The sequence below is a fragment of the Mugil cephalus genome, chromosome 3 (assembly GCF_022458985.1).
Source record: "Mugil cephalus isolate CIBA_MC_2020 chromosome 3, CIBA_Mcephalus_1.1, whole genome shotgun sequence".
Classification (NCBI taxonomy): Eukaryota; Metazoa; Chordata; class Actinopteri; order Mugiliformes; family Mugilidae; genus Mugil; species Mugil cephalus.
Window position 1 is genome coordinate 14,338,729 of NC_061772.1, and position 13,031 is coordinate 14,351,759.

Sequence of the window (13,031 nt, forward strand, 5' to 3'; positions counted from 1 at the left end):
CACTCCAGCTCTCCGTAAGCCGCTGCTTATCTGCCGCTATGGCTCTCTACTGGGCTAATTTATACGACACGGGATAGAGGATGGAGATGGGAAGACCGCACAAAAGAGATCATCTCATTCATTTCCAAGTGATCCTTATTGTCCTGCCACACACTCTGACTATTAGATCATTATGTACATTTCTCCAGTCTGTCCTTTCAAAATATGTACATCAGCGGGATAAAGACTGAGTAAAGTTCGGCATGTTGTTCGCAGTTGTTGAGGAAATCGAGGATGCCCAGGGGACGGCATGTTGTGGCATGCCGGTCCCAAATGGCTTTAGAAACAAATGGCAGTGGGGCGCTGCGGCCCCTCCCTTTTAAATCTCTAATTAACACTTGGCAATTAAACACGGCTCTTTGGGGAATAGTTAATACGAGGCCCAAAGCTGATTATTTGTGGGTGAAGAGGCTCTAGAGATCTTTTGTCCGCCTACTTCAATCCACCAAACAAGACCTTTGGAAATACAGGAAACAGTCGTCACAGGGAGAATATGTCCATGCTTGACAGATCTGTTCTTTTCTTTGCACGCAAGGGAAAGCAGATTAATTCTGTTCGGGAAGTAGTGAAACATTTAATTCTTTTGTTTTCCTTATTTTGGGCAGTATTTACCTAGTCATCCCCGTTTTGATTGTACTTTGAAGGTTAAGAATCCCTCCTGCGAGGAACAAATCAGTAATTTGGTGGTGCCCTGCAGAGGTTAAGTTTCCCCCCGTACAATCAACCCAAGGACACAGCTGTCAACAAGTTGAGGAGCTTAAGTCTGATTCTGCCTTACAGTTAGAGCTGTTCTCATTAGTCGGGACCTGACTGATGGCATTAATCTAAACCCTGTTACATTCCCCTTTCCTCTCTGTCAGCCACACAACTTCAAGGACTGGTGACATGCCTCAGAGGTGCCCTGTAAAAACGCGGTTTGAGTGTGACCCTCAAACCAAAATCAAAAGCACAACCAATATAGTCGATGCGCTGTGTATTTTATGTCTCAGGAAATGCTTCCCGCTGTGTTTGCAGGTGCTCATGTTCAATGCTCTCATTTATTCAGATGTACAGCATTTCATTAGATATGTCACTGTTTGAGCTGCATGAGATTTCTACATATGCACCAAAATTTACAAACACTCATGTCTTTCCGCATCATTCTGCATGTCTCATCTTTTTCAACCAGTTGATCTTGTAATGCAGGCAAAAATGTAATATTCTAATTATGGCATTAATGTCAGTGAGATATAATAAAGATGAATGACCGGCTTACCAGGCAGAGACAGTACCAACAGCAAGTCGACTATATTGACCGTTTTTCCTTCTCTTGGTTTCTCAAACTATCGTGAGGTAACAGGCATTGCTCCACATGCAGTTTCTAAAGACACTTTAGTCTGTGTTGGAAACTATCCCTATTTGCGTTTCCATTTTATTTGTTTTTATTTGCACCATTGTGACTGTTTACCTCACTTCCGGATCATATGTAAACGTGGCTAATGTCACTTTATATTTTACATTTTTGCTTTCAAAGAGATTTTTTTTTTTTTAATTTAAATTCCTGTATAGCTCACTGCCCGGATAATCATCATTACATCTCGATACTAAGCTCTAGACAGAATTAACTGCCTACTTCTATTTCATGCTTTTTATCATTGTCACAGCGATGGTTAAAATTGCATTACGAGAATATATATATAAAATATAGTGTGAAATCTTTAGCACACGTAAATTGTGAAATACTTTATTCAGATTTTGATGTTCTGTATATCCCAGGTAGCAATATACATTCTCTGTTGCTATTTTCCTGGTTCTTAGTGTCATATTTTAAGTTAAATGCTTAAATGTAAAAATTCTGAAATTTAAGACTTTGGCTTTCCTTATTAAAATAACCCACACTTTTTGACCATGCGACAGAAGGTTAGGAAGAAGGAGAGAGAAAACAGCAGAGGAAAAGAAATGTTTAGAAAGTATAATTAAGTGGCTGACATCTCTTTTGGGAAATGAATAATTCATATTTTATTTGGTAAAAATTTGCATCTCCTTGGAGAGCTGTGTGAGAGAAAGGGGAATTGGGAAAAGAAGAGAAGCGTGATAAAAAAAAAAGTAGACGAAAGAATGGCCACATGGAAAAAGATCAAAACTCAGGCAAAGAAAAAGTATTTGTGAAGTGAAATAGAATAATGGTGCCACCTAGCACAGCTCCTGCTGCAGGTAAACGTTTATCAAGGCATTCTTTTCCGGTTCAGCTATGTATGTTCGAATTCGCCTTGTAATGTATAACAACCTGCTGTCATGGAGAGTAGCTTTGCAGTGCTTGAGGTGGAGGTGAAGGTGAGCAGGTATGCTGTAGCTGCAGATAAGCAGCGCAGGCGTGGGTGGAGATAAAAGCAGGAACATAGTCGTAGACTGTCTTGCCAGATACAGCTAATAATGGTTTCCAGCTCAAAAGCTGTTCAAAAACCAACAAAACAAACACAAAACCGTCCAAAACATTAGCTTGATATTTTGTTTAGTACTTTATCGACTCTATTGGTTGCAGTAGTGTATTTATTTATTTATTTTATTCAACCTTTATTTAACTAGGAAGATCCCATCTCTTTTTCAAGGGAGTCCTGGCCAAGATAGGCATCTGCAAATACAAACACACACAGTTAAAACACACAAAAGAACAAAACACAAATAAAAGGATAAAAAGGTGAAAATTACAAGCAGATTATGAAAAACAAGTGCATATTGTGGAGTCAGCCTCAAGTCTTCTCAGTTTGGATTTAAAAGTGCTCAAAAAATAAACTCAGTTTCCAGTCGTTCTGCAACATATTCCATGCAAAAGGTGCAGAGTGGACAAAAGCCCCTTTTCCCAATTCAGTATATGCAAATGGAACAGAAAGCAACCATTGATCTTGTGAACAGAGAGAGTAAGGAGGAGCTCTTCTCTGTGCAGTGAAGGTACAAATGTAGTAGTGCCACAATGGTCCAAGTATTGCCTTATACATATAAAGTGTTATACCAATGGGTGATCCTTCGGGTGGCCAGAGCAGACTCACCAACCTGAGAGTAGTGCTGTGTCAACACTTTACAATTAGTAATGAACCTCAGAGAAGTATGGAAAACAGTGTCAACCATCTGAAGACATTGAGCAGAACCATTCATATACAAAAGATCTCCTTAACTGCAGTGGTCTGAGTGGCTCAGGACTTAGACTTGAATGAACTCCTCTGTATTGGAAGACGTACTTTGATTTTCTTTTTGAATCAACGTTAAAAGACCAGTATTTTCCCAGACCAGCCTGTGCATTGTTCACCCACCCAAGTCTTTTTTATTTTAACCTGAAAAATAAAATTCACCCAGTTGTGTGTAAAACCATCCGATCTGCCAACATGGATTTGTCCATGCTAAATAAAGCGTAGCTGTGGAGTTACATCTCACTGTAGGACAAAAGGTAGAATCAGCCTGGCTCTGTGCAAAGGTAACAACAAGTCGGCCAACCAGTGTCACTGATGATTAGACCTGCACCAATATATGGGATGATTTTTTTGATTGGGGCAAAGTAAAATTCTGTAGTCATGTAACCACCACGAGCCCGGGGAAGTAAGTGGAGATAGAGGAGACAGAGTATTTTACTGCCTTTGAATAAAAGTTTGTAGCGTCTTTTGTGAGTGAGTCGATCCTCAAGTGGCTATTGAAAGTACTGCAGTGTTTGGCACTTCTACATTGGCTCCATTTTCAGCGTGACACGTTGCAGGTGGGTATTTCAACATTTTAAGAAAGGCCCACAGCAGCCTGAAAGCCCGTGGTTTTCAAAGAGCTGGAAGAAATGTGACGGCGAAACGGTTACCTCCTTAATGCTGACTCCGATTTGATTTGACCAAGTGGAGCGTGAGAGCAAAGGATCTTCCTCGTGGCAGTGTGACGGGGGCCGTGCGGCAATAAGATAATTTCCTGTCACGGGAGGTTTTATCAGCCCATCACAACGTCAGGAAAGCGCTGCCCCCCGTGGTTGGTGTCTTTGCATCACTGTCAGCTCCTCTGCTGAGACTCAGCAGTGGTTAGTAAATATGGAATGCCTTCGAGTACGATACTGAGCTCCTGTATGTGGCACAGCTGCACTCATCAAAACAGGAAAAGCAATAGGACATTATCTTGTGTTTGTTCTCTTAACTAATACTCTTTCATGCTGGGAGAATCAAACTGTAATATTCTGCAAATCTGAGGATAAATGGATGAATCTCGTGTTGAAATGTGTCTTTTCTTTTTTTGTGAATGTGGGGAAGAAAAAAAAAAGGGGTTGGGAGGCATTCTGAAGGAGATGCTAATCCACGCCTTTGAAACAGAGCGCCATGCTGTGGCATGTCTAATTCAGGAGACATTAAGACATTTGACAACATTCAGAATGTGGGTTACACCTGTCATCTTCACCCTGGCATCACAAGCGGACGAGCCATCTCCGCCGCACTCAGCTGCCAGTGAGGCTTCACCTGGAGATGTCTCGGAGAGCTTCCCCTCTCACGGAGGAGAGGAGCACAAAGTTCTCCTCTGACGAGGGATTCTGTTTCATCATCAGATCAGTAAATTTGCAATTTTATGCCAAGGGGATTGCGGGGATAAAGACTCAAACCCTTACACCATGACGGAACTCATTCATCTCCCCGCAGAAAACGGAAAATCTAAAAGCCTTTTTCCATGTCTTGTCTCTGCTCGTGCAAGTATTTACGTTTCCAGGTCACTTTACACAGAAGTGATCAAATACTTTGCACTTTGCACTTAGCTTCAAACAAACATTTCAAGCCGTCTGAATTATCTGATGAATTTCCTGTTTTGGGCTCGCAATACCTGCTACAGTTTGTGGGGTCATATTGGAGGGAGCTGTATCGTCAATATGCACAGAGGGATTTCAGGTTGTCTCTGTGAAGGACTACAAAGGCTCAGGTCAACCACAGACTTAGTGAAACTCATCTAAAAAGGGGGAAAAGGATAATGTGAGTACTATAAAAAATAATAATAATAATAAAAAAGAGGGACATAGGGATACAGGCAGGGGATCCAGCAAGGTGGCAGTAGATTGACTCAAGGGGGAGACGATTATCTACAGACCATTTTATGAGGCATCAGTCTATGTGTCTTATATTAGGACTCTTTTTGTCTTTGTCTGTGTTTCTTCTCCAACAAAGCCCGACAGATTTCCAGCGTTCATAAAAACAATCTGACTTGCATGAGACAGCTGTCCTAAATTTACTCTGCTATATTTTCACAAGGTCGGCCTTTTGATGATTTCCTCCAAGATTAGTGGTGACTAGGGCAGTAAGTGTCAGGCAACAAAGAGGGAGACATCTGAGGTCAGCCGTGTCATTCAGTGGTAAGGCTGCTGGCGGCGGAGAAATGGTGATCAAAGAGCACCTCCAGCGTAGCCCCGATGAATGCTTAATTTCTCCTTTTTCTTTTTTTCCCCTTTTCTCCCTCGTTGTTTTCTTTCACTGCGGGTCAGTGATTCTACCCATTCTCATCCTCAAGGTGCTCTCGGTGTGCTTTGATCTGCATCTCTGCGCCTGATAGTGTAGAATCGATGAAACGCATTTCAGTTTTAATTTCACAAACAACTTAAAGGTCTAAGTTGTTGTTGTTTTTCCAGTTTTTGCTGTGGAAACGGGATCATTTTTGGTGTACGTGTTTTGTTTTTTTACCACAGTTGTGTGTATCATTTAATGATTTCAGCATTAGTATTTAAATTTGTTAGTATTTTGAAGGACTTGTTGTTGAGTTTTGTTAACTTTAACAAACAAGAGAATGATTTACAATAAAATACACAAGCAGATCCAAGGGACACCTCGCTCCAGATCAGCAATACAAGGGAAAAAAAGAAAACCATATAATAATTATTGGTTTAGAATACAAACAGAGGCAAAAGTCCATAGTAGGTAGTGACTGGAATCACAATTGTACAATCTAACCCTGCTGGACTGGCATGAGATCGATTTTCCAGTGTCTCAGAATAATTCTGGGTGCTGTGATTAATCCGACCTTAATAACTCAGCTTTTTTTTTTTTTAATATTCTGTATTTTAGATTTATTACTCAAAAGACAGAGATAAATCTGGGGTCACAGGAGCCCTGGAACCATGGCAACTGCTTTGACACCCCAAAAAGGTGCAATTATACAACATTCCTAGATACAAAGGTGGAAAGTTCGTTTTTTTATATTTCCAAGAAAAATTCTCCTTCGCTTCCAAGTCCATCACTTTCATCGTATGACGTCTCAATGGGGTGTGGGAGTACCCATGTACGATCTTGTACTGTGTAAACCTCCCCGATGCTTCCTTTATATATTTCCCACAGTGTTGTGACATATTAAACTGTCTCTGCTGTGTAGGGTCTGATCCCAATTCCCTCTGCCATGAAAATGATAGAAGATTTCAGACCTGGTTGGTTTGGTGATAGCTATAGTTACTGGTAGCCACAGGAAATACAGTTTAATGCCACAGAATCACAATCACAGCGTTGACATTAATTCACAAAGGGTTGAATAAAGACGTCAGGGAGTAATTTCCCATCGTACTGTGGGCGATTTTAAGATTGCATGTTGTACGTAGCATGTGTCACAACAAACAGAGATAGCAGTTGGTTAGTCCATACAGTCTGTCAGATATTCATCTAACAGATGGTTGTGGCTATTCCTTCTTGTTTCACTACTGCTTTGAATATTTCATACTGATAAAAAGTCGATAAAAATACAGAGAAACAAAAATATCTTTGGTGAACCAGTATTGGCTAACCCTAAACTCACTGAAAAACACATTGTATTTCCTGTTACTACTTGAAAATAACAGTAAACTGGTGTTTTTATATCCATTTAAATGCTTTTGATGTGAAGCTTTTGTAAGATTGCATTATATTAATACAACGCCACAGATTCCAATTTCATTTGCTGCGTTAACTCATCCAGCGATAATCCAGTGATCCAAAGTTAATAACAGATATTTATCTAAATGCAGATGGCCACTTATACACCTTACTGTATATGCAATATACAGTTTATTCATATTCTCTCATTGTAAACAGAGGTTATTATTTATTCGCAGTTTATGATGCCCGACCTCATTCCTTCTGTCTCTCACTCTTGATTTGCTGTATACGTCCTCCAAATACACAAACGCGTCCGTGTTAATGGGTTCAGGTCTCTCGGCTATCCACAGAGAAAGTGAAAATATTTGCATTAAATAAATAACCGTATTGTAAATGGCGGAGTGACACATTCCCATTGCTCAGAGAATAATTCCAGATTAGCCAAGGATTTTTAAATGTCATCTTGACTTTGCACAACTTGACATTTCGCTTACTCCCCAAAGTTCTTTATTATCTTTTGAATTTTAATACTTATGTCAGGCTGTATGTGACACATTTTGATATTTGAGAGAGAAACAGAGATTCCATCAAAGACTTGTTGGCTTTGACCTGCACTCATCCGTCTCCATTTCCTCGTGCGTATGACCCCGGTGCCAGCTGCTCCCTGTGGCTGTGTATTTGTGCTGCAGCACTTTGGCCTTTGAGTAACCTAATTGTTGTGTGTTTCTTTGTCCCTGCAGTACAAACAGGTGGAGCAGTACATGTCCTTCCACAAGCTGCCGGCAGATATGAGGCAGAGAATTCATGACTACTACGAGCACCGCTACCAAGGCAAGATGTTCGACGAGGAGAGCATCCTGGGAGAACTGAACGAGCCGCTCCGAGAGGTGGGATGAGCGTCTTTGTTCAAAATGGCTGCGTGTTCACAAGCTTGTGTACTACTGCTTGGCATTCCCCTCACTTCGGTTCACACTCACTGACATTTTACCTTTACACAAGTGCGCAGAGGGACTTTTTTTTCTTGAGGCCAAAATCAAACAGGAGTAAAACTGAGAGGGGTTAGAAACAAAATGTCTGCACGGCTCCCATTTTTTCTGCACATATTCCTCTTCTACGAAATTGTGGCATTTTGTCAAGCCTCTTCTTTTATTTTCTGTTGTCCTTACTAACCTCTGTTCCCATTCAAACAGGAAATCATCAACTTCAACTGTCGAAAGCTGGTGGCGTCCATGCCTCTATTTGCCAACGCCGACCCGAACTTTGTCACCTCCATGCTCACCAAGCTGAAGTTCGAGGTGTTCCAGCCCGGGGATTACATCATCAGGGAGGGCACCATTGGCAAGAAAATGTACTTCATACAACATGGGGTCGTCAGCGTGCTGACCAAAGGCAACAAAGAGACCAAGCTGTCAGACGGCTCCTACTTTGGGGGTAAGACGAGCTGTTGCTGGCACCAGAAACACAAACTCAAAGGTCACACGCTCACACACATCTTTCCGCGGAGCTTAAATCTGCGCTGTTTTAATATTAATAACGCTGTCCTTTAACACCTTAAAAGGTTGGCCTGGTTTTGATTTCCAATTTGTGAGGCAAACAGCCCTCGGAAGCGGCTATTCTTGCCCTGATGTTAGCTCGCCTGGAGCTGGAGGTGGTATGTTGTGTGCTGCTTACCGACTCGCTTCAAATTCATCTTCATGGTTAATGCAGGACATTTCCCTTAATTCACATCATGAGCTGTCTCTTAAATGCAGACCAAAACAGCATTTGCTCCAGAGCAAATTAAGAAATACACATCCAAATGTCAAAGAGGTCAGGAAGCTGTGAAATGACATAATACGTGGACGCTTGAGACTCGTGTGATAACCCAGAGGTTCTATGTGTTTAACTTGTTAAGTTCTTAATCAGGGTCAGATAATGCACAGTGCTCTCATGATCCCAAAGAGACTGTGACACATGTAAGAGACAATGCTGCCATACTGCCCTCACCAAATACCAATTAATTTGCCCGGTGACAGCGTATCATTTCGACTACACTGTTAAGTAATTAGAAGTGGTGGCAAAGCATTTAACAGCACATGACCTGTCTGTGGAAGTTTAATTACGCCTTGCCTGCTCAAGTCCATCTCCATGCCCTCTCTCTGGGGAGTTCTGGAAATATAATGAAAAGATGGCAGGCAATCTATCTCTACACATGCCAAAACTAATCAGCATTTTAGACAACGTGGCCCCGGCTTCTCTCTCTGGGGCCATTTTGTCTCAGATGTTGTCCAAAATGTTCCCTCGTTCGGTCCCTCTTCAGTGAAGCAGACTTCGCGTTCGCAGAAAGGTCCGGTGCCGCAGAGGCTTGTTTCTAGTGCATGCCTCCTGGTAATGGCACAGTTTTTGTGACAGCTTGGACATCGGGCCACGCAAAGACACCGAAGCGAATAGATAAAAATGAATAGGAGCGAAAGTAAAGGCTTTATTCACTGAGTAAACATGAGATAGGTAATACATAAAAGTGCAAGGAAATACAAACTAGCACAATCGCTTTAACCTCAAGCCTTAAATATGTCACTATTGTCCCTCTCGTCCAATATATGCACAAGGCCTTTGGCTCCATTATCCCGTCACTATAACTGGCAGTGCCACTCCTCTGGAGGTGTAAGGGCGGGGGCTAGCGAGGTAAGCCTAGAGCCACCGGGAGTTTGTTACCAAACATGAGTTAGTCATTCATGAAATTAATTGGTGCAGGATCAGCACAGTGAGTATGTGGCACATGTTGACTTCAGCGTGGCCGTCAGTAGCCAGGTTTATATGGAGGCTTTTTTCTTTTTGAGCTATTCCGATCTGATGTTTACATGTACCACCTCTACTTTTAATCAGACCGGCCGTTTTCCAGACTTGTGACATGCGCACATCGATGAAAACATCACGTGACTAATCAAAGATGGCGGTCTCTCGTCTAATAAGCGTAGTAGTCGCTGTTGTTTTTACAGTTTTATTGTTAAAACAACAACTTGATTCAGAAAGTTTGGGGTCATATCCGCTTTTGCTGTTGTGTAGTTTAGCCTTAAGGTTTTCGAATTTGTTCTGAATTTGTTCCACACTTCGGTCTATCCCGACTTCATTAAAATGTTATGGATCTTTTTAAACAGTTCAATATTTTTATATATTTTTTCTGCCATCTAAGCGTGTGTTAATGTCTGGTTCTTTCAGAGTCATTGTCTTTCAGACTCCACAGACCGGCTGAGGAAACGTCACTCGAACGTCACTGCACATTTACGACAAGACAGAGTATGCATAGACAGAACGGAGCCTGACTTTATTCCGATTCACCGGAAAAAAAATATTCTTGCAGTGTTTCTATGGAGCATTTTCATTTGTTTTAGGCTTCTAAACTGATAGTAATCGGAATATATGGCTCCATGTAAACCCAACCATCAGCAAGCAGTGAGGTTTTTTTTTTTTATTTTACATGATTGCACGGCAAAATTGAAAACTTGCTCCACATGGATTTCAGGCTGATTCTGTGAGCATGTGAATGTGGAACAGTCGCTGGAGAGTTTTTCTCTTGCCAAACAGTCTCAGTGTCAGCGGGCACCGGTTTGCTTGTATTTGCTCATCAGTATCTCCGCAAACTCTCCCGCTCTAACTCATTCGTTCATTGACAACCTGAATTATTTGCACAATTAATACACTCAGCGGTCTGCTTCACTTTGTTAGCGGCTGGATCACCTCTAGCCAGTGAGCCCAAAGTCTAAAGTGGACACTACATGTCCTGGGTGGGAGCGTCGGCTGGGCGCACAGCAATCCAGTGGAGAGGGGAAATGTAATGTGACTGCAGTGCTAACGCCAAGGGACACATGGATCTCTGCCAAGGCTGCTCTCTGGATGCTGCTCCGGGCTCAGAAAGAAAACATGCGCCCTCCGCCCCCGCCCTCCACTTGCCTCTTTCTCTCCTTATAGATCAGTATTGAAACACTTATCGGGACAACATCTCCGCTGCCGTCTGTGTGCCCAGACTGGGGAGGTTATTGTGTTGTTATAGTTCATCCTTTGTTGCCTGTGGTAATTGATGTGTTGCTAGTGCCGACTGTGGCTCTCACTTGGTCAGAGTAGAGCTCAGTGACCTTGCGGTGCCCCTACATGCCAGTCAGGGGTGCTTATCAAAAGCTGCCTTTGATTGCACCTTTAAGATGGCTCACTTTGCCTCTGAGTGAGTGGCTTGTAGTAGCTCTGTGAGTGGAACGAGAAAAAAAAAAAAAGAAAGAAAATAAGACAGAGTCAGAGAGAGAGCGGATTGAAGAGGAGTTGACGGCAGTGTTGCCTTCTCTTGTGCCATCTTTTGGGCCTTACTGTCCGACTGGTTGTCTGTGAGTGGTGCTTAGTAAATCAGTCGTCTTGACAAATCCCGGGTTCCATCTCAGCTCTCTTTCGCTTTTTTTTTTGCTACGTCCCCCCACCATGTGCTCAGACTGGCTGTGCTACAGAGCTGCCAAATGGCCACCCTGACTGAGTGAGTCACTGGGAGAGGCTGGCAGTGGCAAAGACCCAGGTAATCCTCTCAGTCCTTAACCCAGTTAACACCTCTGCATCTCTTATCCTGGAGGAGCTTCAGCTGACTCATTGACAGAATGGGGGATATGATGGTTAAAGCAGTTCATTGTCTGCAGCCTTGAATAATGTGACAGTTCAAATAGGATGAGATAACATGCGCCGGTCAGGCATAACATCAAACCCAGTGACAGGTGAAGTGAGTAACGCTGAACACCTTGTGACAATACAATGTTCTGCCGGGAAACTTTTGAACTTGGCATTCATGCGCCCCCTCCTTATGTCCATTCTCTGATGAGTCATGACTGTTTTGGATGCACAAGGGAGACCTACACAATATTAGGTTGTAATGTTACGCCTGATCAGTGATTCTGTGGTAGAACGTGTGATATGACCAGTGTTGCCTACCCCCTCACCAAAATAAATAAATAAATAAGTGAATAAAATTTTATCAAAATTTTATCAACATACTGGCCAACCAACTTGTTCAACTCTCCCCAACTTGACTCTTTTTTCTTTTTTTTTGTTCGCGGGGAGGTGAACCTCTGACTGTTTGGCCTCCAGGCTGTGCATCTAACCAGCCAATCACCACACCACCCACTAACCAGCGTAGCAGTGTTTCCAGCCCGAAAACGCTCATCTGTCTCCTCCCTCCGTTGTTGTTCACGTTTGTGTCGCTGCATGGTATTATACGTGACTCGTCCTCATGCTGAAAACATGACATCACTCCCCGAGACCAAGAAAACATGAAATGGGAAAAGTAGTAACGCACAGCAACTTGGATAAGTAACTTTGATCTGAATACTGGTTTGGAAATAGTAACGCGTTAAATTACTTCGTTACTGGAAAAAAATAGTCACCTGCACTGGATGACACAACACAATATGTTGAGAGGTGCTGTTTGGCTGCGTCATTTAAAGGTCAACTGTTGCCACATGATACACAACAGTACACATAAACACATAGTACATACACTGTTTTAAACAGGACACTCGTGTGACTTCCCATATACTTTTACTCTTTAGGTTTTTTAAACATCTTGTGGTCCTTGAATGCCACTTCGTTGTGTCTTTTGTCTCTCATCGACGCAAACGTCACCTGGTTTCAGTTCAGCTTGAAAGGTGAAAAAGAAACGATGAGATGTGACGGGACATCCACGTCAGCCATGATGCTGAAGCACACCATATCTTCCCTACCTGTCTGCGCATGCTAGCTAGGCGTTTGTCCCGCTATGCTAATGCTGTGAGGGAGTTAGCATGGCGTGTCACAGGGAATCAGGCAGCCCACTGCGGACGTTTCAAAGGTTAGAGAGTGTGTCCGCTCTGTGAGCTGGGGGCACTGCAGGGGAATGGAGATGGGAGCTGACAGTAGAGTCCAGGTGAGCTTGGCCACACCAGGCTGCAGGACACAAATACCTTATCGCAGACCAAGCAAGCCTGCTCATATTCATTAATTCTTGTCGATGCACGCTTATAAGCGCAGAGGAGGCCAGGTAGAACCCCACTTTCCCAAAATCACATGCAGATGGATGCACAGGCAGAACGAAGAGTACATTCAAAGGCCAGCATTTGCATTCACTCACATTCACATTCACATTAACAGTTTTCAGGAACCTCGTAGTCAGGAACACATTCAGCC

The 13,031-nt window shown here is 42.7% G+C and overlaps 1 protein-coding gene across 3 annotated transcripts in view; it reads left to right on the forward strand.

The window, feature by feature from the left end:
- Positions 1 to 13,031, forward strand: part of hcn4 (hyperpolarization activated cyclic nucleotide-gated potassium channel 4) — a 77,614-nt gene that overhangs the window by 47,130 nt on the left and 17,453 nt on the right. For all 3 annotated transcript variants that reach the window (XM_047580001.1, XM_047580000.1, XM_047579999.1), the window contains 2 exons: positions 7,598 to 7,744; positions 8,048 to 8,288. In XM_047580001.1, coding sequence (XP_047435957.1) covers positions 7,598 to 7,744; positions 8,048 to 8,288 — 388 coding nt within the window. The remainder of the gene's footprint in view (positions 1 to 7,597; positions 7,745 to 8,047; positions 8,289 to 13,031) is intronic.